Source organism: Daktulosphaira vitifoliae, unplaced genomic scaffold (genome assembly GCF_025091365.1).
Source record: "Daktulosphaira vitifoliae isolate Bord-2020 unplaced genomic scaffold, ASM2509136v1 Scaffold_1, whole genome shotgun sequence".
NCBI lineage: Eukaryota > Metazoa > Arthropoda > Insecta > Hemiptera > Phylloxeridae > Daktulosphaira > Daktulosphaira vitifoliae.
This window is the reverse complement of record NW_026099572.1, coordinates 60,744,836-60,769,739: the sequence shown is the minus strand read 5'-3', so window position 1 is coordinate 60,769,739 and position 24,904 is coordinate 60,744,836. Positions and strand designations below refer to the sequence as shown.

Here is a 24,904-nt window from a genome sequence, read left to right as displayed (position 1 = left end):
TTTTTTTTTCCTTTAAATCATATTTCTCTAGTTTTAAGGTAACGGTCTTCGACATACTAAAGTATGTCCACCACTGGTGACATCAAACAAACATATTGGTTATATATTTACAAGGTATCAGCGTATTATAGTCTACAACAACACTTTATATTTTTAGTATATATTTATATATCAATAATTTTTTTAATTCACTTTATCTCATCGAAATGCATATTATTGGTTTTCTTATTATTTTTATTTTTTTTAAATTTTTTTTCTATTAAATCCACTTATGGTCCGGGTGTTGTTCTTTTCTGATCAAGACCCTCGCCTAAGTGGTTGGCGACCCATTTTCCTTTTTGCAAGGGAGCCATGAGGGTGGCGACTCCACAATCCGTTGCGTGGCCCAAGTCGTCACCTCTCAGTATTTACATTAAAGTTTTCGTACTTTTCCCGTGAATACGTTGTATTGATGTTTTATCGGGAAACTGTTTGGAGCATTCGAAATCCAAGCGTAGATCAACCGTTGAAGACTTGACGGTGTCGTTTTGTTTAGAACAATCAATCACGACTATAGGTCCACGTTTTTTGTAATTTATATAGTCCAATAAAGGATAAGGGTCTTTACGACCGTAATACATTGTCTGGAATTGTGCGTACGAGTTATAAAACGTTGTGTACTTGTTGTTGTCGAAATCGGCGTTTTGGTTTTCGTACGGGTATTCGTCAGCGTTGAGATACGCTTTGACGTTTCTCAATGAAAAGTGATTGAAATCTCCGAGAACGTGTTCGTCCTCATTACCCATGGTAATAAGTAAATATCTAGGTTTTTCCACATTCGAATAGGTGCGCACCGACCACGTGTAATGAGTTGTCTGTGGTACCAATGGGTAAATGGCAACGTCCCAGTGTTGAAATTCTAACGGGAGCCATTTCTTGCTGTCCAGAATACGCATCAGACCCAGTACAGTTTTCACGCTGGGTTCAAAGTACTTTACTACCCATTTTATTTTCGATATTTTCACGTTGATTTGTTTTATCAATATTGCAACTTGCGCTTTATCGTCTGTTGTTGTTGTCTGTGGAACAATTGATACGACAGTGCTGTCGGTACTCGATCTATTCAACACGAGTGTCTAAGTACAGTTTATCAGTGTGCGCCGATACCGTTCGAAAAATCCCATGCACATAGATAATGGACATTGCGCCACAAATTCAGTCCCATCGACGAAATCGTTGTTGTTGTGCAAGATTTGCGCGTATTTCCATCCAGCAGGTTGTAATCGTCGAATGTCGTTAGATGTGAATGAACAATATCCCTTGATGGTTGTAGCCATCCCAACGTATTTTATCTTGTCTACTTCTTTACCATTTACCTCAAATCTGATTTCATCGAATAGGTGCATGAGAAAATTTTGCCCCATAACCATTTCACCGGCTGTTCCAGCTGGTGGTTTTTCAAGTTTTCCTNGATGTTCCAGCTGGTGGTTTTTCCAGTTTTCCTTCGATTTGCAAATAACTTTCGCACGGCACGGTGAATTTCTCCTTGTTGCGCACCTCGATACGGATTTCATCGTTGTGTTCGTACGAGTTGTTGTAACTCTGATGTTCCAGATAGTACTCGCGTTTTACACTGTCGTCTTGTTGACATTTTTCCAACACGTGNCACTGTCGTCTTGCTGACATTTTTCCAACACGTGTAAGTACTCTGCCATGATTGACTCGACAACCCAACGATTTTCAAAATTCAATATTTTTCTTTGTTAGTTGCTGCTGCAATAGCGTCACACGATTATCCGGTTGCTCCGTCGTAGAGTATATGCCATCACTCAAATGATGGTGCACTACACTCCTGTTGAAACTCAGAGGCATTTAAAGAGTGTCAACACGTTTTTCCAGTATAAAGACACGGTCGTCGACTGAATAAAGTTCTCGAGCCAGTGCTTCCAAATGATAAATTGTGGCTGAACTGTTGTTGTTGTTGCTGTTGTCACTGTTTATCAGCTGAAAGCTGTTGACGGATGTTTGAAGGAGTAGTAATAGTTGCACGACTGTGACTAGTATGCACAAAAATAATCCAATTTGTGAGGAATCAAACTGTTTTATACGGTCCCATAACGTCATCGTACTTTCATCCATCCTGTTTGATGTGTAAACGCACTGTTAATTTTTCACCTCTTAGGTTGACACGTTGACCGTCCTGATCGAGCAATGCGATTCGAATCGTGTTCAATACGTTTGTGTTTAACGGATAGTAAACTACTTGTCTGGGACACTCGATAATCCGGTAGCCCGGTGGTACGTTTGGAAAGAATTCGTGCAATGTATGCGATTGACGTCCTCCGTGGTACGAACCAACAATTATATTGCAGTCGACTCGTATGCATGTAACCTTTGTTATAGATAACGGGAAATCCGACGTGTGTTCCATTTTCGGTGCCAATACACGAGGTCGGAACCCTAGTATACGACCGATTGATTGCGGGTGTGTAAAATCTATGGGGTGATCGCATTTGATTATGCTTCGCATAGTGTTGCGGTCGGCTGTAAAAGAGATAACGTTTCGATCACCCAACCTTTTGTCACCGATTTCTCTGCTGTTTTCCTTGAGTAAACCAACCGTTGGCAACAATGGATCATCAAAATCTATTTGTTGTTGTTGCACACTGTACTTATACTCTTCTCCGTTGTACTTGTCCGTGATTCGTTTCTGTAAATCTTCAAATTCGTACGATCCCGTCGGTAGTGTTATCACCATAATTGGTTTGTCAACAGTGCCGAAAATGAATTTGTTACAATCCTCGTCAATATTAGGTATAGTGTTCCACGTATGCAAGCTCAATAGCCCAATTTTACATTTGTCACCGACATCGATGGGTGGATTGAATGTACATTGCAATTCAGATCCCACACCGGTTAACGTTACCGTTGTTGTCATGTTGTTGTTGTTGTTCGATTAAAAATTCCAAACACAAGTGACCACAATTTACCTCGTCGAAGTTTTGACATCTACTATAGTTGTGCACGATTGTACATCCTTTAAAGTATCGTTGCAGTTCCAACGGTGGTGGTAAATTACCAAAACTGTCAAAATACGTAACACGTTTACCGCGTTTACTATAAGCTACCCAATGCGTGCCAGGGTTAGTGGAAAGATCCAAGTTCACTACAGCCATTTCGGTCATTTTCGGTCCCGACTTAGGTAATGTGTCACGACAAAACACGCCACGAAACACTTTATGGTCGAACGCTCGACTACCGAAATTTGCAATTTCAACATCGTACAAGGAACGATCGGGTAGCTGCGAAATTAGTTTTTTGTTTTTTTCGTCTGATTTTTTCGAATCATCTTTGTCGTACTCGTCGTCAATTTGAAACCAGACCCCGATTTGTATGGTTGCAAGTAAAATCCTTTACCCATGCTTATCGCTGCATTGCCTTTACGGCTAAGTTCGGTAGCCATCTTGACCACATTTGCAGCACCGCCGGCTAAAGCTCCCAACGCCGACAGTCCGGCAAATATAGGTATAAGCGGTAGTACACCGCCTTTAGTTTTCGGAACGTTTATGGTACGGGGCAGTGGAATTTTTTTCTTTCTCACCACACGTCGTGCCGCCTTCAACGATTTTTTTGCCACACTCAGTAAATCCATTTGTTGGGCATTTTTATCGAGTTTGGCCGCATGCACAACTCGTTTGAAACCCATACCGAGTTTACGTTTCAATTTCATCGCGTTGGTCACACTCCAAGCTGCGACTCGTTCAGGCAATTTAGCGTCTTTGGCCAACACTCGTTCCCAAGCCTGATGTTCCAACACTTTGTCTGCTTTATGACGGTCTTCGAGATTCTTGTATTTACTATAAATGATATCGCGATTGCGGCAAGCAGCATCAAGCGGGTTCACCCCAATATCACCTCGTTTTAATCTCTTTTCTAACCGTGTTCCAGGACCCGCAAATTGATAACCTAAATGATAAACATTTAAAATAATGATAAAACTATTTGCGAGGAATTATTTTGAATAATTACACACACCTGGAATGTGGGCTTCGAATGGTAATTTGTTGATTACAGNCCTGGAATGTGGGCTTCGAAAGGTAATTTGTTGATTACAGTAATCAATATCCCTGCACCTCGTTTTCCACGTTGTCTCTGTTTAACCATTATTTTCATATTGACAGTTATTGTTCAATGACTTGCGATGCGTTTCAAAAAACAGACTCTCACGCTACCTATCGTGAATTTTGAAAAAAGTAGTGAGATTGCACCTAGTAAACACGGTAAACTATTGCCAAATACAATACGTGCATTGATTTGCGGACCGTCAAATTGTGGAAAAACAAACTTGATGTTTACTCTATTGACCGATATCAACGGACTTCGATTTGAAAATGTTTACGTTTACTCGAAATCGTTGCATCAGTGCAAGTATCAACTACTCGTGGATGTTTTACGCGGCGTCTAAGGAGTACAGTTGTTTACCTATGAAAACGGCGACGATGTACCGTCGGTGGACAAAATCCTGCCCAATTCGGTTTTTATATTCGACGATGTTGTCATGGAAAAACAAAATGTAATGTGTGATTATTTCGCGCGAGGACGACACAGGCAAGTTGATGTTTTTTTTCTCTCCCAAACACTGTCGCGCATACAAAAACAAATGTTACGTGACAACACAAATGTTGTGGTGTTGTTCCGGCAGGATGAAGTTAATCTACGATACGCGTACGATGAATACGTGTGTTACGATATGAAATTTGGAAAATTCAAAGAGTTTTGCAAAGAGTGTTGGAACAAGGATCGGTACGGATTCGCAGTGATTTGTTTGGACTTTGCGTGGGATGACGGTCGATACAGATACAAGTTTGACACATTTGTTACAATATGAGCGCCGATAAGGAAACATTGCTGAAACTGTTGACTGAAGCCCGGGAAAATGTTCGAAAAAAGTACACAGAATTGCGTCGTGGCGAAGCGGATTCGTTGACTCGCGTAAAACGTCAGTTGGCGCCAATCATTGAACCATTAGATAAAATTGCGTCACAGCAACAGCAACAACAGCAAAAACAACAACAACAACAAGAACAATTACAGCAAACTATCAAGAGTTTAAACGATGATAGATACACTGTGGAAGACGATGACGGGTTTTTCCATCAGTACATGTATCAATGGTCAATGAACCCCAATAGAGATAAAATGTATGGACCAAAGGTATCACCAGATGGAACAATGACATTAGGTGAAGCCGACAATATCTTTCTCGACAGAGGAACAATTAATGTTTTAGATGAAAAATTCCCTCTGACTATGGGTCTTGTGGATTTACTGTTTTCGAAAAACCCTGGAGTTTACTCCGAATCGGATTTGCATGCGTACAAAACGATTCTCGGCAAAACCGGTGTGCATTTAAATAAAGACGGAACATTGAAAAAAGGAGGTCAAAAGTATGTAAACACCATTAAACCATTGTTTGATAACGGTTATGGTGGTAACCCAAACAATTCCTTACCGTTGTTTGAAAGCAGCAGCAGCAACATCAGTGACACATCCATTATCGGTGCGGGTCTACAATTGAGATTGAACAACAAGAAAAAAGATTACGTTTACTGGGACGACCCCAACGAGCTCGTGGAACGTTTACGTTTATTGATATCAGCCCGGTCGGCTGGCAACACTGGAGTTTCACCGGAAATCGTTTCTATATTGGAAGAGCTGCAGGAAGCCGGTTACATTGAACAGATACCAGCGGCGTTATGAATAAGAACATTGCTAACGAACTTCACCGGCAGGCTCGCAGTACGTATACCCGTGCCCGGATAAATATCAAGGGTCTCGATGATATATGGCACGCTGACCTCGTGGAAATGCGCGCATACCCTGATCGACGACATCGGTATATTTTAACGTGCGTCGATGGATTTTCAAAATACGCGTGGGCCATCCCGTTGAAAAATAAAACGGCCAACGAAGTTACCGCAGCCATGAACGGAATACTGAAATATGGTCGTCATCCTAAACTTTTGCAAACGGACAATGGTAAAGAATTTTACAATAAACAATTTCAAAAACTGATGTCACAATACGCAATCAATCATTACTCTACTTATTCCACGATGAAAGCGTGTCTAGTGGAACGTTTTAACCGCACGCTGAAAAACGCAATGTGGCGTGACTTTAGTGCACGTGGCTCGTACAAATGGGTGAATGGTTGTCTGCGCTGTTGCACGACTACAATAACGTGCGTAAACATAGAACAATCGGTATGACACCGGTGCAAGCTGTGAAAAACCCAGACCTGGTTCGCTTCAAGTTACGTCAAATACCGGATAGTTTACCGGTAAAATTTCGTGTGGGAAACAAGGTGCGGATCAGTGTACATAAATCAGTGTTTGATAAGGGTTACTTACCAAACTGGAGCACCGAACTGTTTACCGTAGTTAAGGTTAGGCAAACAGTACCGCCAACATACTATCTAGAAGACTATCAGGGAAATCCAATACGTGGTTTGTTTTACACCGAAGAGCTGAACAAGACCAGTTATCCGGACATGTATTTAGTCGAACGAGTGTTACGAACACGAGGGGACCAGTGCTTCGTTAAATGGTTAGGATTTAGTCCAGAGCACAATTCATGGATACCCAAAACCAATATCTCACCTCAATGATTGTCGATATACAAGGTATTGTGGCAGCCGACCGATCGTTTTTGGTCAAGGAACTGACTGTCATTGCCATAGACTGTACTTCATTCGCTCATTGGATGTTTAAACATCCAAAAAGTATCGAGGGCGATGCTAAAACAAACTTTTGGTTGAAAAAATACCTACATGGAATGGATACTCGTTGCGGTGACGTTGAATACAATGAGTTGCCGAGAATCATGAAACTGTTGCGGTGCGAGACCATTTACGTGAAAGGAGCTGTGAAAAAGCGAGTAGTGGAAAAGTACATACCGGGACAACGTATAGTCAACGTCGAGGATTTGGACTGCCCACCGCTGTACAATTTAAGTTGTGTTACAAAAATGTGTTGTATCCGACACATGAACAACCCGACAGTGTGTAGTTTATACAAGGCAATCTGCTTAAAACAATGGATGAATTATAATATGTAACATTATTGTCAAAAAATGATTTTGCAATATTCTCATTTGTATTCGTACAATAATTATATTTTCCCTAAATAAAATGTATATTAATGATTATAGTAAAATAAATAAATATTTCTAAATTACGTGTAGTATTTACTATAGGTTATTAATACCTATTGTAAAATAATCTATCTGGTATTATCGAAATAAATAGAGGGTAATTACTTTAATTAATTAAGCATTTATTATAATATCAATTCTAACTTACATTTATTTACAATTCAATTCATTAAAATATTACATTAAAAAATCTTAAAACTATATTTACAACTATATATTTATATACAACACTTATATTTACAAAAACCTTATCATAAAATTCAATTACACGGTTTATCATACAATATATTTTACATTTATCAATATGGATATTTAAAGAGTTTTACAATCTTATTATTACTATAAAAACTAATGTTGCTTAAATTTCTTCCGATGGAATAGCATAATGTCCGTAAGCCAGCGTGTCAACTCTGTTGTCGAGCGTGTAGCGCTTATCGTCGAAACGGTTAAGCGCCAACTTGGTTGTACGTAAAGTGCGTACCTCGTGCTCGAAAGAACGAATTGACACGTTCTGTCGGTACGGAGTGTACGGTAATGATAATGTCGCTGGAATCTCACCATCACGTACGGCTCCGATGACTACACGGGCATTGTCTCCNGGCTCCGATGACTACACGGCCAACGCTCGTTTTGACGCATCGTCACCATCGTCGCCATCGTCTTCAAACAAACATCGTTTGTAATCGTCCAAAGTCAGATGGTTCCGGACGACATGTCCACGGATCCCCTTAGACTTGATGAATTCGCTGCCTTCCATGTCAAATGCATAGCACTTTGAACGAAGTGCAGCGATCTCAAAGAGGGTGAGGCCGCCGGTCTCGTCTGAAAACAGACCAGGCGTCTTCTTCCTCGAGGTCGAGTAACAAGGGTGATCCTTGGGCAGGCTAGATGCGTCCACGTACACCAGTAAATCGGGGCTGNGTGTCCATGTACACCAGTAAATCGGGGCTGTCGGCTAAATCCTGGTAGAAGTCGCTGACTCTGAGCAGGTAAATGAAGGAGTCTGAGAAAAATTAAAAATATATAAATATTGTAAAAATATTTCTACTGTACGGTTGTACTCACCAGTATCCATGTAAACCAGGCTAATTGCGTCGCCATAATGAGGTTTTAATACGTCGTAGAAGTACTTGTACATTAGTGACATGCTAATGTCAAGCACTGCTAAACCGACGTATATTGGTTTGAGAAACTTGACAATCTTTGTGTCCATTATGACGGTGCACAACCTTTCGCCGTATTTGATACAGTCGTTGAAGGTTGGTTGGTTTACGAGCTTGCTTAGACGTTCGGGACTGGAGATTAGTTCAATGCGGATGCGTTTCCGCATGTTCTCCATGGTTTTCCCTATAAAATATAAATATTTATCGAATAACCCACAACTGCTTTACCATTGAGAGTGCACTTACCAAGGACGGCATTATTCATTAATTTGAAAAACGATATTTCAAAAGCATTTGCCGCCTGTTTCCGCATTTCAGTGTTCAACTCAATGTACGGTTTCAACCAAGCACTTTGTTGAAACTCTAAAACGCGGTGCACCTGTGTAACAAACATATTAATATCATAGCTAATAGCTCTAGGTACGATGTATATACTTTATCGACTTACAGTCCGTGTGCGATCGCCTGTTTCAAGTTGACATAGTGCACGACGTACCGTTGTTTGGGTTTCAAAGTGGCCATGAGTTTGGTCTCTTTGGAACCCGGTGGTACATCGTTGCCAGGCAATAACGGCAAGTCATTGTGCTCGTCATGCAACTCTTCTGGATACGATACATCTACTTCATATATACGCCCCGTATGACCAGTGTCCGAAAGCAATTGGAGGTCGGCCAGAGGATCTGATTCTTCATACCACCGGAAGCCACCGTATGGCATGGGCTGACTCATAGCCCACCCGTAAAGGTTATTGCCTATATACATTAAACGTTTTAAACCACCGCTCAATTATTGTACTTTTATATGATACTTACAATCTTGATACACGATCCATGAGTCTGGTTTTGTAGGATCGTAGCCAGGTGTCTTAGGATTGTTGGCCTTTGCATAGTGCTTGACGGCCTGCACCAGCCCACCACGAATGCCCTGTTCCACCATCAGTAGCATGTCGTAGTCGTTTAAGAGCTCCAGCTTCACCCTGGTGTACTTCAACATACAATCGAAGCTAAAACCTGGTGCGGTATAATAGTGCGCCGGGTCCAAATTGTATGTTGTAATACAGATGTCGCACCCCCAGGGGGGCACTATGTATTTAGTGCTACGGGCTTAGCGGACCCGGGGCCCCGAGCTATGGGCTGACTTTAGTTAGTTGGCTCAAACTGGTCCTCCAGGTTGGGGGTTTGAGCGACGGGCTAACAACCCGTCCTCTTTAAAAACAAAACTCTTGTTAAGAAACTTCAACCAAAGCCTCGGATTGTGGATAAAAATGGATCACGGAATGGAAATAGGAACCGGAAAAATTTGGAGTTACGGATTGGAACTTGGAATATAAGAACTTTATTTAAACCAGGCGCCTTGAAATGTATTATTGATGAAATCACTAGATACAAAATCCCCATAGTAGCCATACAGGAGGTTCGATGGCTTAATAGTGGTAATATACAAAGTGGCAACTCAATAATATTCTACAGCGGTCTACAAACTGGTAGACACGAGAAAGGAGTTGGTTTTGTGATTGATAAAGCAGTGATGACTCAAGTTAAAACATTTGTGCCAGTGAATGAACGCATCTGCTACCTACGAATATCTCACCAGAAACTAGATTTAATAATATTGAACTGCTATGCGCCGACTGAAAATGCAGACGACGAGGAAAAAAATAGTTTCTATGATACTTTAGAAAGAACTTTTGACGCATTGCCTAAAAATTGTATTAGGTTAATTGTTGGGGATTTAAATGCTCAAGTTGGTAGAGAAACATCCTTTGGACAAACGATCGGTAAAGAGAGCTGGCATGCTACCACAAATGACAATGGTCACAAAATAGTTGATTTTTGCTCTTCAAAAGACCTCATAATTAGCAGCACTTATTTCCCAAGAAAAAATATTTATAAACATACATGGTCTGCTCCAGATGGGAAAACAAAAAGTCAAATTGACCATGTCATCATAGACAAGAGGCACAAAACGTCAATTCGTAACATTAGAAGTTACAGAGGAGCCGATGGAGATACAGACCATTATTTAGTTGTTGCAACGTTCGCACTAAAGCTATCAGTAAAATGGAGGAGTAAGATACATACAGGAAAGAATAACAAACTTGACATAGAAAAAATTAGGAATTCAAAGGAGATAGATACATACCAAAGAGAGATATCTGAAAATCTCAGAAAATATAATCTTGCAGAACATGAATCGGATAACATAACATTGTGGTCAAAGACAAAAGAATCTCTAACAAAAGCTGCTGAGAGATTTCGAGGTAAGCACATTAAACAAAATAAAAATCATTGGTATAACTTGGAGTGCCAAGTTGCGATTAACAAGCGAAGTTTAGCTAGACAAAATATGATACTGAATCCTACACCAGAAAACATTAATGAATACTCAAAGCTTAGAACTGTAGCCAACAAAGTAATTAGACAACAGAAACGCTCAATGGAAAAAAAAGTTTTAGAAGATATCGAATTATATAAGAAAGAACCGAGACTGTTTTTCAAGAAGTGTAGGTCGGTTAAGGAAGGATTTAAAGCACGTATTAATTTCATCACAGACAAAAGTGGTAATATAATTTCAGAACCTAGCGAGATTGTAATCAAATTTCAAGAATTTTTCGAAGAACTCCTAAATAACAAAAATAACCGCATCGGAAGTAACAATAATGAAAAGTACGAAGAATTAGTGTATCATACAGCAGAACCTGAACTTCTAGCACCAAGTATCGAGGAGATTGAAATAATCATTAAATCACTAAAGAATAATAAATCTCCAGGGGATGATAACATAAATTCTGAACTACTAAAAATTGCAGGAAAAGATGTACTAATTAACCTACACCAAATTATAACGAATATATGGAACACCGAACAAATAGAGCAGGAATGGTCGTCATCAATTATTTGCCCAATTTTTAAGAAAGGGGACCCAACAAAAGTTGATAATTATCGAGGTATTTCGTTATTAGACACTGCGTATAAGGTGCTCTCAATAGCTATCTTACGAAGGATAGAAGCATTCGCTTTTGACATAGTAGGAAAATATCAATGCGGCTTCACAAAAGGAAGATCCACCAGTGACCATATCTTTACGCTCAGACAAACAATGGAAAAGTATTATGAGTTTGACAAAGACTTACACATGATATTTATAGATTTTAAACAAGCGTACGATAGCATCGACAGAGAACAACTATGGATAGCATTACAGAATTTTGGGTTGCCCAAAAAACTTGTAAATCTAGTTAAAAGCTGCAATTCTAATGCTACATGCAAAGTGCGTTTCTTGGGAAGGGAGTCAGGGGACTTCGAAGTCAAGTCTGGTTTAAGACAAGGGGATGCGCTATCCCCGATTCTATTCAATATAGCATTGGAAAGAATAGTGAGAGATATGAATGAAACCCGAGAAATGGATTTAAATGGTAAGGGAACATTGCTAGCATATGCTGACGACATTGTCATTCTTGGAGACTCTCAAGTCGAAGTAGAAGAAAGTACAAATAAATTAATTAAGTCTAGTAAAAGAATGGGCCTCAATATAAATGAGAGCAAGACAAAATATATGATCATGAGCAGGCGTCCAAGAATTTTACAGAATCTCTCCGTAGATGAATATACATTTGAGCAAGTAGAAGACTTTAAATACTTGGGGGTTAATTTGAATAATAGGAATGATATGCATAACGAAATAAGGTTGAGGCTGAATGCGGCAAATCGAGGATATTATGCAATGAGCAAAATATTCAGTTCTAAACTTCTCTCCAGAGAAACTAAGAGAAAGCTATATATTTCCTACTTACGGCCCATAGTAATGTATGGTTGTGAAACGTGGTCAACAACTAAAGGGGACGAGACAAAGCTACTAACATTTGAGCGAAAGGTTCTTAGAAGAATATATGGTCCCATATATAATACGGAAACAGGTCAATATGAAAGGAGAACTAATGCAGACATTGAAAGAATCTTTAACGGACCAAATATCCAAAAATATCTTGTATCAAAAAGATTGGAATGGGCCGGACACATATGGCGAGATAAGGACAGTCTAATGAGACAAGTTTTGGTATCTAAACTAAATAAAACACGCCCCAGAGGAAGACCACGTCAGCGTTGGCTGGATCGGATAAAGAAAGATTTAGTTCAAGTAGATGAAACGGCAAGAATTGAGGATGCAGACAATAGAGACCGATGGAGGGGTTTGGTAGAAGCAGCGAAAGGCCTTAATGGCCTGTAGAAGCTAAAAAAAAAAAAAATACAGATGTCGCGAAAGTTTTCAAACATGTCGACCAACAACAGCACGTCAATCTTTAGGTATAGGTCGCTGTACTCACCTAGGGTTGAGCAACCGAATCGATTCCACACCTCTGTGGCGTGTCTATAGTCGTCGTCATCGATATTCGACTCATTCAACTGACTATAGAAAGCGTCGCGGGGTGGTAGTACCGTTTCGTCCAATTTAGCCCAACTATCAGTGTACTCGTAAGGGTATACGCCCTTACGCGTCACCAACGGCATGTCTTCCGGGCGGAACACCTTGGCCGTCTCCCGGAATTTAACGAAATCGGGTGTCATTAGGTTACCAGCCAAGGTGGACAGAGAGAAGGCCATTAACCGTAAGGTGTCGACAAACCGTATGGAGAAGTTATTGGTCACGTGTTTCGTGACCGAAATATACTTTTCCTCGGAATTCGGTATAACCGAAATCCTTTCGTCGTCGTTATATTTCGAAAATATAAATATATGAAATTTTAAAAATTTGCGACTTTTAAATTTGAATTTTTTTTGAAGATTTCCCCCATATACGAATAACGTGGGAAATTTTTTCAATTTCTGAGGATAATGTTTTCGACTAAATACGATTTGTGATCTACAGATGTATCGTTGAAAGAAATCGGTTTGGTTAGAGCTGAGAAAAAGTGGTTAAAGCTACAACAAAAAATAAATAAAAAAAAAAACAATCATAGTAAAATTCGAAATAAAGCTAAAAATTATAAATTAGTTGTTACTTTATAGTAAATATTTATAAAATTAAAGGGCTTGATAGAAAACTTTCGGAAGATAATGTGTTGTTATTTATGAATAAATGGTATACAAGGAATTTTCATTAGAGTCTGCAATTAAATTTATTCCATCACCACTAATTTTTGATTTTTATAATTATTGATATGTTTTTTAGTTTCGTTGCGATACTGAGAATGTATTAATTATCTGTTACCGCCTTTTCTTGCTTTCACCAAACCGATTTCTTTCAACAATACGTCAAAAGATCAAAAATAGTATATAGTCGATAGCATTACCCTCAATAAAAAATTTTCTTGTTTCCTGTAAATGAGGAAAATCTCAAAAAAAAAAAAATACAAAAATAAAACTAAAACTACCATAACTAATTAAAAAGTGACCAAATCAATATAACTTTTTTTAATAGATGCATGATGTTTTTAATTATTATTTGTTATATTTTTTTTTTAAATCTGACAATAACCTGCTCACAGTGGGATATTTAAAATGACAACTTTTTCACAAAAAATTTACTTTTTCAACTTATCTTTTTAAAGTGTTCTGGAAATACTGACAATTTTATATATATCTTAAATTAAAGCGTATTTAATATACTTCAATATAATGTTAGCTAACACACTCCCCTAAATACTATTGACCAAATTGTAATAAAATATACATAACATTAAAAAAATAAACAAAAAATACATATATTAAAATTATGACCACGAACTTTTTTATTTTTTTTACCTGTATAACAATAATGTGATAATGGTGTATATTAAGACTTTTCTATAGTTTCTTGTTGTTCATATAATTTTTCTAACATTTTAGTTTAATTTTTTGTAATCATTTTATGATAATTTAATCCCAAAATATAATTGTTTGTATTTTTTTGAAATATAAAAATTATTAGTAGTGATATATTAGGAGACTAAAATATTAATAACATATTACATAACATATCAATTTATTATACTTTTGATTTTATAGAAATAATTTGACATTTTTTTGTTGCTATAAATATATCTTGTGGGTCTATGCCCACATCAATGAGCAGGATAACCAACACATAATATTATATATAAATTCTACCAAAATTAATTTTTACTAAAAACTAAATTTCATCTAATACCTTAACTATTGATTACAATTCAATAAAGATATTGTACATGAACAATTTTATCGTTCTTTAAGATGTAAATTAACATTTAATTCTTATTTGTATACTTTTATTGCAAATTTTATGATTGGGGTCAGTTAACATCTTCCCTTACATAAAAATATTAAAACGTAAAAATAAAACTTTGTTTTATATTATTTTCTCAACATATATTTTATTAAACAATACAATTTGGAATATGTTATAATATTAAATATTATAAAGAGTTTTATTAGTTCCTATATCGTATTTAAATCCAAGATTGTTGTAATATTTTACAATATATTTGTCAACTTTCTTAAGAAAAATTTTTTTTATATAAACAAGTTTTTCATAAATATCTAAATCCTCTTCACTAGATGATTCTTCATCACTTACTTCTTCTTCATGTAGATTATTATCACATAGTTCTTTACTAGATGATTCTTCACCAATTCTTTCTTTGATAACTTCAACGTTATTGTCATCATCAATTTCAACATTGCCTAAATTTTCATTACTTGTGATTTGTAAATCCAATACAAATGAAAAATTTTGTTCACTCCACTCACTTATTTTTTTATATAAGTCATTTATATTATCTCTGATTTTTGAAATATCTTCTTCATTTATTGTGACTTCCATATCAATCATTGAAGGATGAGCTGCAACGAATTCTATGAAAGTACTTCCAATTTGTTCAATTTTTTGCAATTCGAGTTTATAATCTTCAACAGATTTTTTCATGTAATTTCCCATGAGGTTTCCTAAATAATCCAAGGCACTTTTAAAGTAATTAATCATGTTATTTACCTCTGTAGCAAATGACTTAAGAATTTCGATACATTTTATTGTAGTCTCTTTATTTTGTTTCTTATTTATGTTTAAAATAGTTTCAATAATAAAAGTATAGTAATCTAAATTTTTTGATGAAAGTGAGACATATTCGCAACCCATAAGCCTTGTCACTTGAAATAATTTTTCTTTTACATTTTCAACACTGTTTTCTGACTGATCCTTGAGGAGTAATTTGTAATTTTTGAGAACTGTTGTTTTACTCATGTCAAATAATATCAAACCTTCATTTGCAAAACATCTTTTAATGAGTGAATTTAGTATTTTGTTAACTTCGGAATGATCGCATGATGTTAGTTGAGATTTACACATTAAAACTGTGAATAATATAATACTAGTGAGCATTTTCATTATTATAATGATATTAGACAAAACTTCGATAAAATAATAGAAAATATCAAGTAATTTATATAACTTCTTTTACACATGAATGTGTTATGAATTCTTTTACACAATTATTATTGCATGCAGTCTTTTTTATACAATCATTTTGTTTGTCGTCACTATTTGAAAAAACAAAATGAATAATGAAATAAATTTTATGAGTATAGTCGTGGCACATTCTAATATGCTATAACAACTATGAGTAAGTGTAGGCACATAAACTTGAATTAGTTGCATAGAAAATTGCGACAATTCAAATAAATTTAATGTAAATAAAAAATAAATAAAAAAATAAATTGAATAAAAGTAATGCTAAGTAGACTTAAATATTATTATATTTATTTATTTTATAAAACATTTTGATAATTATAACATTTTTCTGTACTGGCTAACACTAATTTATAATAAAGGTATCAACTTTTTTTTTCAATTGGCAATTTACATATACATAATTTAAGTTATCTAAATAAGAAAATAACTGATAAAGGAATTCTCTAATTTTGTTATTTTATAGTACTTAGACTCAGTAACTTATCCCACCCCCGAAGTAAAATGTACCACAAATAAACATGATATAAATATGATTTTTAATTATTTAATTTTTACTAGAACTTAAATTGAATATTACAAAAGAGGACAACATCTATTGTTATAAAAAAAAAAAAAACGGTAGCACAGTGGGGTCACAGGACAGTATGGACATGGCATAGTTGGGACAAGAATAGTTGATATTTGACATAAATTAAAATCACTATCATGAGAAACGCTTCGGGGCAAATCTGTTGATAGTAATTAATTTTAAGAAATTGGTAGATTATTTAAAAAAAAACAATATCTCTTATTCCCTAATTTTATACTGATTAGTTATTTGATTTATAATTATTATATATGAATAAATAATAAATTTAGTATGAAATTGATATTCAATAATTTAATATTGTAATTTTTACGGAGATATTATAAAAATAATAAGGTAGTTGTATATTTCTTTATTTTTAACGCGTATAAAAATTTAAAGGGTCTGACGCAATACTTTTCAATAAAAAATGTTTGTTACTTATAATAAAGTTATACGTTTTATACACTGGACTACAAGGAACTTTCATCAGAAACAAATATAACTTTTAACATATAACATAACATATAACATATACTTTTCTAAATTAACTTTTTGCTATGTTTTCAAAATTTGCAATTAATCTTTTTCTATCACTTCAAATTTTTGATATTATTCCTCATTACATATAAAATTATAATTAAAAAAAAAAAAAAAATGTTTTCTCATAATAACTGACTTTGATTTTTAATATGTTTAAAATAATCAGTCCAAAATTTCATTTTCAATCTATTTTTTTAATACTTTAAAGTTGATTTTTGTGAAAGTTTATAGTAAAAAAACCTGAATATGTTGCCATAACTTTTTTAGCTTAATTGCAAGTTTGAAATTGACATAATTAAATTGAAAATTTTATGAGAATTAAAAAAATGGTATTTTTAAGAATAATATGCAGTCAAGAAATTTTATGATTATTATTTGTAGTTAATAAATCCGTAAAAGCTCAATATTTTTTGCATTTTTATCGAAATAGATAACTGGAATAGAAATAATAGTAATCATTTCCTAGTAATTTTTGGTGTTTAAAAAGATTCTAATTGAAATATTCAGAACTTAATTAATTTTAATGATTGACTTTGACTAAAAGAACCAATCAAAACAAGGATGTTAAAAAGATTTACTCAATAGAGCGAATTATAAAATTTGATCATAATTGTAAAAATCCATTGTTAATTGAATAGAAACTAACAACGATTTTTTTTAGAAATGATTTATATAGCTAAACGTTACCAAAAAATTTGGAATATTATAGTCTAGTAGTAACTCATACAGAGTAAAAAAATTATGTAAAAATATATTATAATGAAATCCTAATTCCCAGAGTGAATATATCAAGCTTTATATTTAAACGTTAAGTTAATTATCTTAATAAAAATGACGGGTGTTTTACTTGACACTCGAATAATAAACTAAAGACAATTTATTCTATTTTAACTAACGACATGATTCTATTACGCATATACAAATCAAACAATTACATATAGTAAGAACATTAACATAAAAAAAAGGAGTAACATCACCCAGCTATCTGACACTTCTTCCGCTGTGTGATATTGCAATGCTTTGAGATCTCCACATCATCTTGGTTGACTACAACAATCACGAGTGCTACGATTAATTTTACAGTGACAGTACGCACTAACTCACCGACCAACAGAAAAAAAAACACTATCGGTGTGTGAACGCTAAGAACACCAACTTCAAATATGGATTGAGTATTTAATAACCACATGTTGGGGCTTGGCCTATACAGGCCGAGACAAACTCAACAAAAGAAAACTTTGCCAGATCACTGGCTACGAGTCATTGGTCTCAACGGTTCGATATAACGTCAACCGCGTACACAAACGTAATGACAACGAGGCGCCGGTAGAGCCGGACACGACTGTTATGATTACGATGAGAGGGGTGATGAGATATTTCAAGTGAATGTGGAGCATGGCCGGGCTACACACATAACTTTTGAACAAATTATTTGATTACAAAGTAAAATAATTTAATTTTGTAGTTGAAACCTATCATATCAAACTTGATTCGCCAATAAATACTTTGAAAACATTAGAAATTAATGATTTTAATTGTCTGTATGGAGAACACGGGACAAGTAACTGTTTAATTGAATTTTTTTTCAATTTGTGAGGGTAAATCTTCAGTTAATTGTAATTATTTGACGTATTGTTCAAAAATGTAGGTCAAGTTAGAGCAGAGAAAATAAATGATAGTTACAAAAAATATCTTCTCAGCTTTGCATAGAAACTAAAACTTAAAATATAGTAAAAAAATTTTAATATGAATGAGAAATTTCTTCTCGCAAGGGGCAACTACAGTGATAGGTTCCTTGATCTTTATTGAAGTTATTGAATCTAAATGAGATAAAAATCAAATGAGTTGAGAATTATTCTAACTTAAAACGAATTAAGAAAAAAATGCATAAAATTCCTTTGCCATACACGGGTAGGAACCTTGTACCCAAAGCGCGTAAGATACAGGTGTTACTGACTCGGTAACCATATGTCACTATTGTCGATTGAAAAAAATGTCAATTTAAGATAGATCAAATTTCAAAACTATTTTTCTCGACTTGAAAAAAGCAAAGAAATTTTAATAAGTTTAACATTCTATGCTGTATTAATTTGATTTATATAATATTTATGAAAATCAGTGTACTTCCCTTTTCAGGTATTTTAAATTAAAATAAAATACAAAACTGAAAATTTTAACACAAAAATAGCATATTTTTGAATAACGGTAGTCATTTTTACCATGAAGACAAATCCAAAGGTCAAATTTTTTTTTTCAAATTAGTGTATATTACATAAACTTTATTTTAATATATATATATATATATAAAAGTGTTGTATTTCTGGAATACTTTCAAAAATTAAATTGAAAATGTTCTAGTTTCAATATGCATGTTTTAAATTTTAAACATTTTCAGAAGTAAATTTTTGGTGAAAAAGTTGCCATTTTGAAACCCTTCCTGTGGGCTGGTAAGGAGTCAAATATTCACAAAAATATATCAAAAGATAAGTAAATACCTAAGGTATCTAAAAAAAAAAAAATATATATATTGATTTGGTCATTTTTAAAAAAATCGGTTCGGTGAGAGTTAAGTAAAAGTGGTAATAGACACAAAAAAAAAAAAACCTCACAGTACCGCATCAAAGATAAAAATTTTTGAAATTTATTTTGTTTTCATTTTTAAAATCTCTATTCAAATGGCCGTATACAAAAATATTATAAGATGGAATAATAATTAATAATAATTTTTAATAAAAATAAACTTCACCTTATTCTTTAAATATTGATGAAATATTATTAATGATATTAGAAATGGATAAGTTTAACTTTCTTTTAAGATATAAATCAATATTTAATTAAAAATTAATATTTCCATTTATATTATTTTCTCAAAATACATTTATTGAAATATATTTGATTAATCTTTAAAATTTGGAATACAATATGACATTAAATATTATAAAGAGTTTTTTTAGTTTCTGTATCGTATTTAAATCCAAGATTGCTATAATATTTTACAATAATGTTATTAAGCATATTTATATACATTTCATTAATTTTAACAGAATTTTTTTTATGTAGACTTTTATTTTTTCGACTAAATAAATCTTCCTTAATTGTATTGGCACTTAATAATTTTATGTATTTTTCTTCATCACTAGATGATACATCAAAATAATTTCCACAATATTTTTCATTCCAACTATTAATTTTATTTTGTATAATTTTCATGTTATCATCTAATTTTTTAATATCTTCTTCATATATGACCTTCTCAGCAATCAAATAAAGATTATTTTCATTGAATTTTGGTATAAAATTTTCCAAATTCTCAAACATTTTCAATGTGGTTGTATAATCATTTACATAGGTTTTCAGGTCATTATTTGTCAGGTGGTTACATAAAAAATCCAACGCACTTATAAAGTAAGTAATTACACTATTTACTTTCGTAGTACAAGGCTTAAGACCATCTAAACATATTATTGTAGCATCTTTAGTTTTTTCATTATTAATATCTATACAATGATTGAAAAAAGAAACAAAGTTGTTTACAATATCGGTCAAGCATAAGACATATTCACAACTTAATACTTTTGTCACTGTAATTAATCCATCATTAACATAATTATCAAACGTTTCTGACGGAGTGTTAACGAGTGCATTGTAATCTTTAAGAACTGTAAATTTACTTAATTGAAAATATTTTAAACTTTCATCCGCAAAACATTTTTCAATGAGTGAATTCAGTATTTTGTTAACTTTGGAATGATCGCATGATGTAAGTTGAGATTCACACATTAAAACTGTAAATAATAAAAATCTAGTGAAAAGTTTCATAATTATATTGAAATTAGAAAATACTTCAATAAAATAATAAAAAATATCAAGTAATTTATATAACTCCTTTTATATAATTATTATTGTTACCAGTCTGTTTTATACAATAATTTTTTTTGCCGTCACTATTTGAAAAACAAAATGAATGATAAATTCTGCTCAAAAATATGTTTATGTTTGTATTATTTACAATAATGTAAATATTAAAGAATAATAGCGACAAATTGTAGCATTATATTATAACGATGATTAAATGAGACACACAAACTTAAATTAATTGCATCGAAAATAGCGAAAAGTCAATTAAAATAAGTTTTAAAAGTCGAAATTAATATTTTACAGTTTTACTATTATAAAACAAAAGTTAAATAATTATAGCTTATTTCTCTACTAGTTGCACTACTACATTAGTAAATAAACAATAATACATTATAAATGGGTCATCTTTTTTTTTAATTAGTAACATACTGGTTTAACTATACAAAATAAAAATAGTCTACTTAAGAAAGTTACTGAAATGGAGTTCTTTAAATATCTTGATGCTCTAAGGAGATTAAAAAGAAAGTGGCCTAGAAATCTTCTACAACAACTTATATAAAAAGAATTTATTTTATTATTATTTTTTTTTAACTTCCTAGCCAGTTGACACTACTGAGCGTTACCCCTAAATCGTCAATTTAATTGCCATGTATATAATAGTTGTCATAAAATTTGCTTAATGTACTTGTTGTATTGATTGTAAATAAATTTTCTGATTAATAAAAAAAAAAAAATAACTTCATTTTGGATTTAATAATTATAATAATATTTTTTTTGTACCAGAAAGAACTTACTTTTTTCTAGTTAAGTATTATAAAGATGTGTAAATAAAAAAATATGAAACCATAATATTAGAATACGTTTATAGGTTTTTTTTATTATTAATAATAAAAAATAACTTTTAAGTTTTATCTTTTAAAAATGTTCCACATATACTGACAATTTTATGTATATCTTAATTTAAATCGTATGTAATATACTTTAATACGAAAAAAAAATGTCAAAGTTTATTAGCTTTGATGCGAAGCTGAGAAGGTATTAATTTTACTATGATGTGTGTTTTTTTTTTTTTTTCCTGTTACCACTTTTTCTCAGCTCTCACCGAACGGATTTCTTTCAAAAATACGTCAAAAGATCATAAATCGTATCTAGTCGAAGACATTACCCTTCAAAATTGAAAAAATTTCCCTCGTTCCCCGTAAATGGGGGAAACCTCCAAAAAAATTACAAATTTAAAAATCGCTAATTTTCGAAATTTTTTCAATTTTTTTTACTAAAAACTGCCGTAACTTTTTTAAAAATGAACATATCAATATAATTTTTTTTTTTTATAGATGCTTAATATCTTTACCTATCATTTGGTAAACTTTTTTTGTAAATATGACCCTTTATCTGCCTGGAATTTAAAGTTACAACTTTTTCTCAAAAAATTTACTTTTTCAACTTGACTTTTGAAAATGTTCCGGAAAACCTGACACATATATATATATCTTAAATTAAAGTTAATGTAATGTACTTTATTATGAAAAAAAAAAATACTTTATCTTAATCAGGATATTAATAAAGAACTAGCAGATCATGTAGCTTTTGGAATAATACACCAATTTTTTTTAAATTAAACACTATCTAAAGATTTGCATCGAAGCGTTTTATTTGATAGTGATTTTAATCACTGTCAGATATCATTATACTTGATCCAACTATGCCACGTCACCACTGTGCCGCGACTCTTCTGTGCTGGGTTTTTTTGTTTTTATGTTGAAAATGGCTACCGTATTCAAAATTATGCTATTTCTGTGTTAAAATTCTCGGTTTTGTAGTTTAGCTTCGATGCAAAGCTGAGAAGGTGTTATTTTATTTTAAAATACCTTACAAGGGGACTACACTGATTTTCATAAATATTATATGAATCTAATCATATAATGTTAGTTATTGAAATTTTTTTACTTCTTTTAAGTCGAGCATAATACTTTGAAATTTTGAACTAGCCATTTTTATCTACCGTCAAATGCGATGTACAGTTGCCATGACGGTAACACTTAAGTTTTTCACGCTCGTGGTCCGAATCCGCCTGTCGAAATGCAAAATTTTTTCTTATTATTTTTGTGTTGAAGCTTTCGTGGATGGTCGTATTGCTTGAAATGTTTATGTATGTAGCCACGTTTTCAGTTATGAGTTGATGTTTCGAACTCTTGCAAAGTCCATCATAGGAGCGATAGTTACAGGCTTGTGGTTGTAACTCTACTGAACGATTATAGTTAATCAACTCTATAACGAATACAAAATGTCACCTCATAAATGAAATCGTGAATACTCCCTAAGCATTTCTAGCAATCATTTTTTTGTTAGAAAAACATTTTCAACTCATTAGCTTTTTGTTTCATTTAGATTTAATAACTTCAATGAATATCAAGGATCTCATAACTGTTATCTCCTCCCGTGAGAAAAAATTCCTTATTTGTGTTAATATTATTTTACTATATATTTTTTTTTGTAGCTGTCATTTATTTTTTTAGCTCCTTCTTGACCTATTTTATTCAACGATACGTTACAATTTGTATGTAATTGAAGAAATTACCCTCGAAAATTGAAAAAAAATTGGACTATCAATTAAAAAGTTACTTAGCCCACATTTTCCATATAGACAATTAAAATCTTTCATTTCTAATTTTTTTAAAGTATTTATTGTCAAATTAGGTTTGATATGAGAATTGGTTTCAGTTTCAAAATTAAATAATTTTGTAAAAAAAGTTACTTTAAATCCATTTAAAGGTTCAAAATTCGTTATCGATCAGTCATTTTCTTAATTAGATTATTTTATAAACTAAGAAAATATGTATGTTCCCATTTAAAAATGTGAAGTTAATACCTATTTAAGTTGTAAGGGATTATTTTAAAAAGTAATATTTAACTGATAAATCAAAAAATATACGTAACTAAAAGAAATCTAATCGTTTTTTTCAATATTGTATTTATTTTGAAAGTAATCATGTACTATTAATTTTTTTTTTAATTTCGTTTAATATAATGTTAGGAAAGAGGTTTTCAAAATTTGGTGTTTTCAGAAGTGGCTGTGCAATCATTTTTAATTATTTGGCATGGATTGACCCTTATTATTATTCTCAGATTCAGTTCATTGTCATATTATGAGTTATTTCCATTAATAAAAAAAATTCAACAATTTATGAGAGTATTTTCATCAATTTCATATAATTTTTTATCTTTCGACTCATTAAGGGGGTATTCTAGTCTAGAGGCATGAATTTCATGTAATTTTTGAAGTGTCATAAAAAAAAGGCAATTAATATTTTTACCGTCCATTTTTTTATTAGCTATTTATTAACATTACAAGAATATAGCAAAAAATAAAAAAAGGTAAAAATTTAATTAATTAACAGTTGATGTAGTGGGGGTCTTAAAAAATTGGCACGTGACCATACCCACGATTTCAAACCTCCTAGCAATCTGAAACCAAAAAAAATATTAATCCAGAATAATGTCGTAATGTCTGGAACTACGGATAAGTTGGAAAAAATTTTTTTTTACAAAATGGCGACTGACTGAAAAAAAAAAACAATTGTTGTACCACTTTTTTTGACTGTTTCGAATTTTTTAAAAATAGTAAAAATTGAAATTTGGTGATGGAGATAGTTCCAGACATAGGCAAGTTTATAAAGAAGACTCTTTAAAAATTTCAGGTAAATCGGTCCAGTAGAACTGAGAAATTGTGGGTATTGTTTTGAAAAAGACGGTTTCAAAAAAAACGCGTTTAAAGTTTCGCGTAAAGTTTTTCGTAGTTTAAGTTATGAAATGATATTTTAGACTTACACTTATTCAATCTGCCAAAATAACTCATATTATTAAAAAATAATTCATATTCTTGAATAGTCAAACTTTGAAAACATATAAAAAAAAAATCAATATTTTTAAATTTCTAGACTCTAATACCCCCTTAAAGGACAATTTTGGTCCAATAGTAATTAGTTGTCATTATTTGTTATTGGTCATATATGAATAACAATTATTTCGAAATTTACCATGATTATAAATAGATTTCATTATAAAATTTAATGGATTGTTAAATACATAATTTAAAAGATTATTTTGATCAAATTTTTTTTTGCACTTTATCAATATTATAAATAGATACATTAAGAATTAC

At 32.7% G+C, this 24,904-nt stretch overlaps 3 protein-coding genes across 3 annotated transcripts; 1 reads left to right on the top strand and 2 right to left on the bottom strand.

The window, feature by feature from the left end:
• Window positions 1-2,935: 2,935 nt before the first annotated feature.
• LOC126894832 (uncharacterized) lies at window positions 2,936-4,539 on the bottom strand. Its single transcript, XM_050666129.1, has 3 exons — window positions 4,485-4,539; window positions 4,015-4,131; window positions 2,936-3,945 (listed from the first exon to the last, which is right to left on the bottom strand). Exons 1-3 carry the CDS (start codon window positions 4,537-4,539, stop codon window positions 3,290-3,292), a joined length of 828 nt encoding a protein of 275 aa, XP_050522086.1. The 3' UTR covers window positions 2,936-3,289.
• A 1,639-nt stretch (window positions 4,540-6,178) lies between these two features.
• On the top strand, window positions 6,179-6,646 carry LOC126894823 (uncharacterized). The gene has a single exon (XM_050666117.1). The coding sequence runs from the start codon at window positions 6,179-6,181 to the stop codon at window positions 6,644-6,646; it is 468 nt and encodes a 155-aa protein (XP_050522074.1).
• Window positions 6,647-8,112: 1,466 nt separating this feature from the next.
• On the bottom strand, window positions 8,113-9,347 carry LOC126894440 (uncharacterized). Its single transcript, XM_050665485.1, has 5 exons — window positions 9,167-9,347; window positions 8,803-9,106; window positions 8,601-8,733; window positions 8,257-8,538; window positions 8,113-8,194 (listed from the first exon to the last, which is right to left on the bottom strand). The coding sequence occupies exons 1-3, from the start codon at window positions 9,345-9,347 to the stop codon at window positions 8,718-8,720; spliced, it is 501 nt and encodes a 166-aa protein (XP_050521442.1). The 3' UTR covers window positions 8,113-8,194; window positions 8,257-8,538; window positions 8,601-8,717.
• Window positions 9,348-24,904: the final 15,557 nt, after the last annotated feature.

Coding starts and splice junctions, on each gene's coding strand:
- LOC126894440 (XM_050665485.1), bottom strand. CDS start 9,347: ATGTTGAAGTACACCAGGGTGAAGCTGGAGCTCTTAAACGACTACGAC. Junction 9,107..9,166: donor ATGGATCGTGTATCAAGATT/GTAAGTATCATA, acceptor TAATGTATATAG/GCAATAACCTTTACGGGTGG.
- LOC126894823 (XM_050666117.1), top strand. CDS start 6,179: ATGGGTGAATGGTTGTCTGCGCTGTTGCACGACTACAATAACGTGCGT.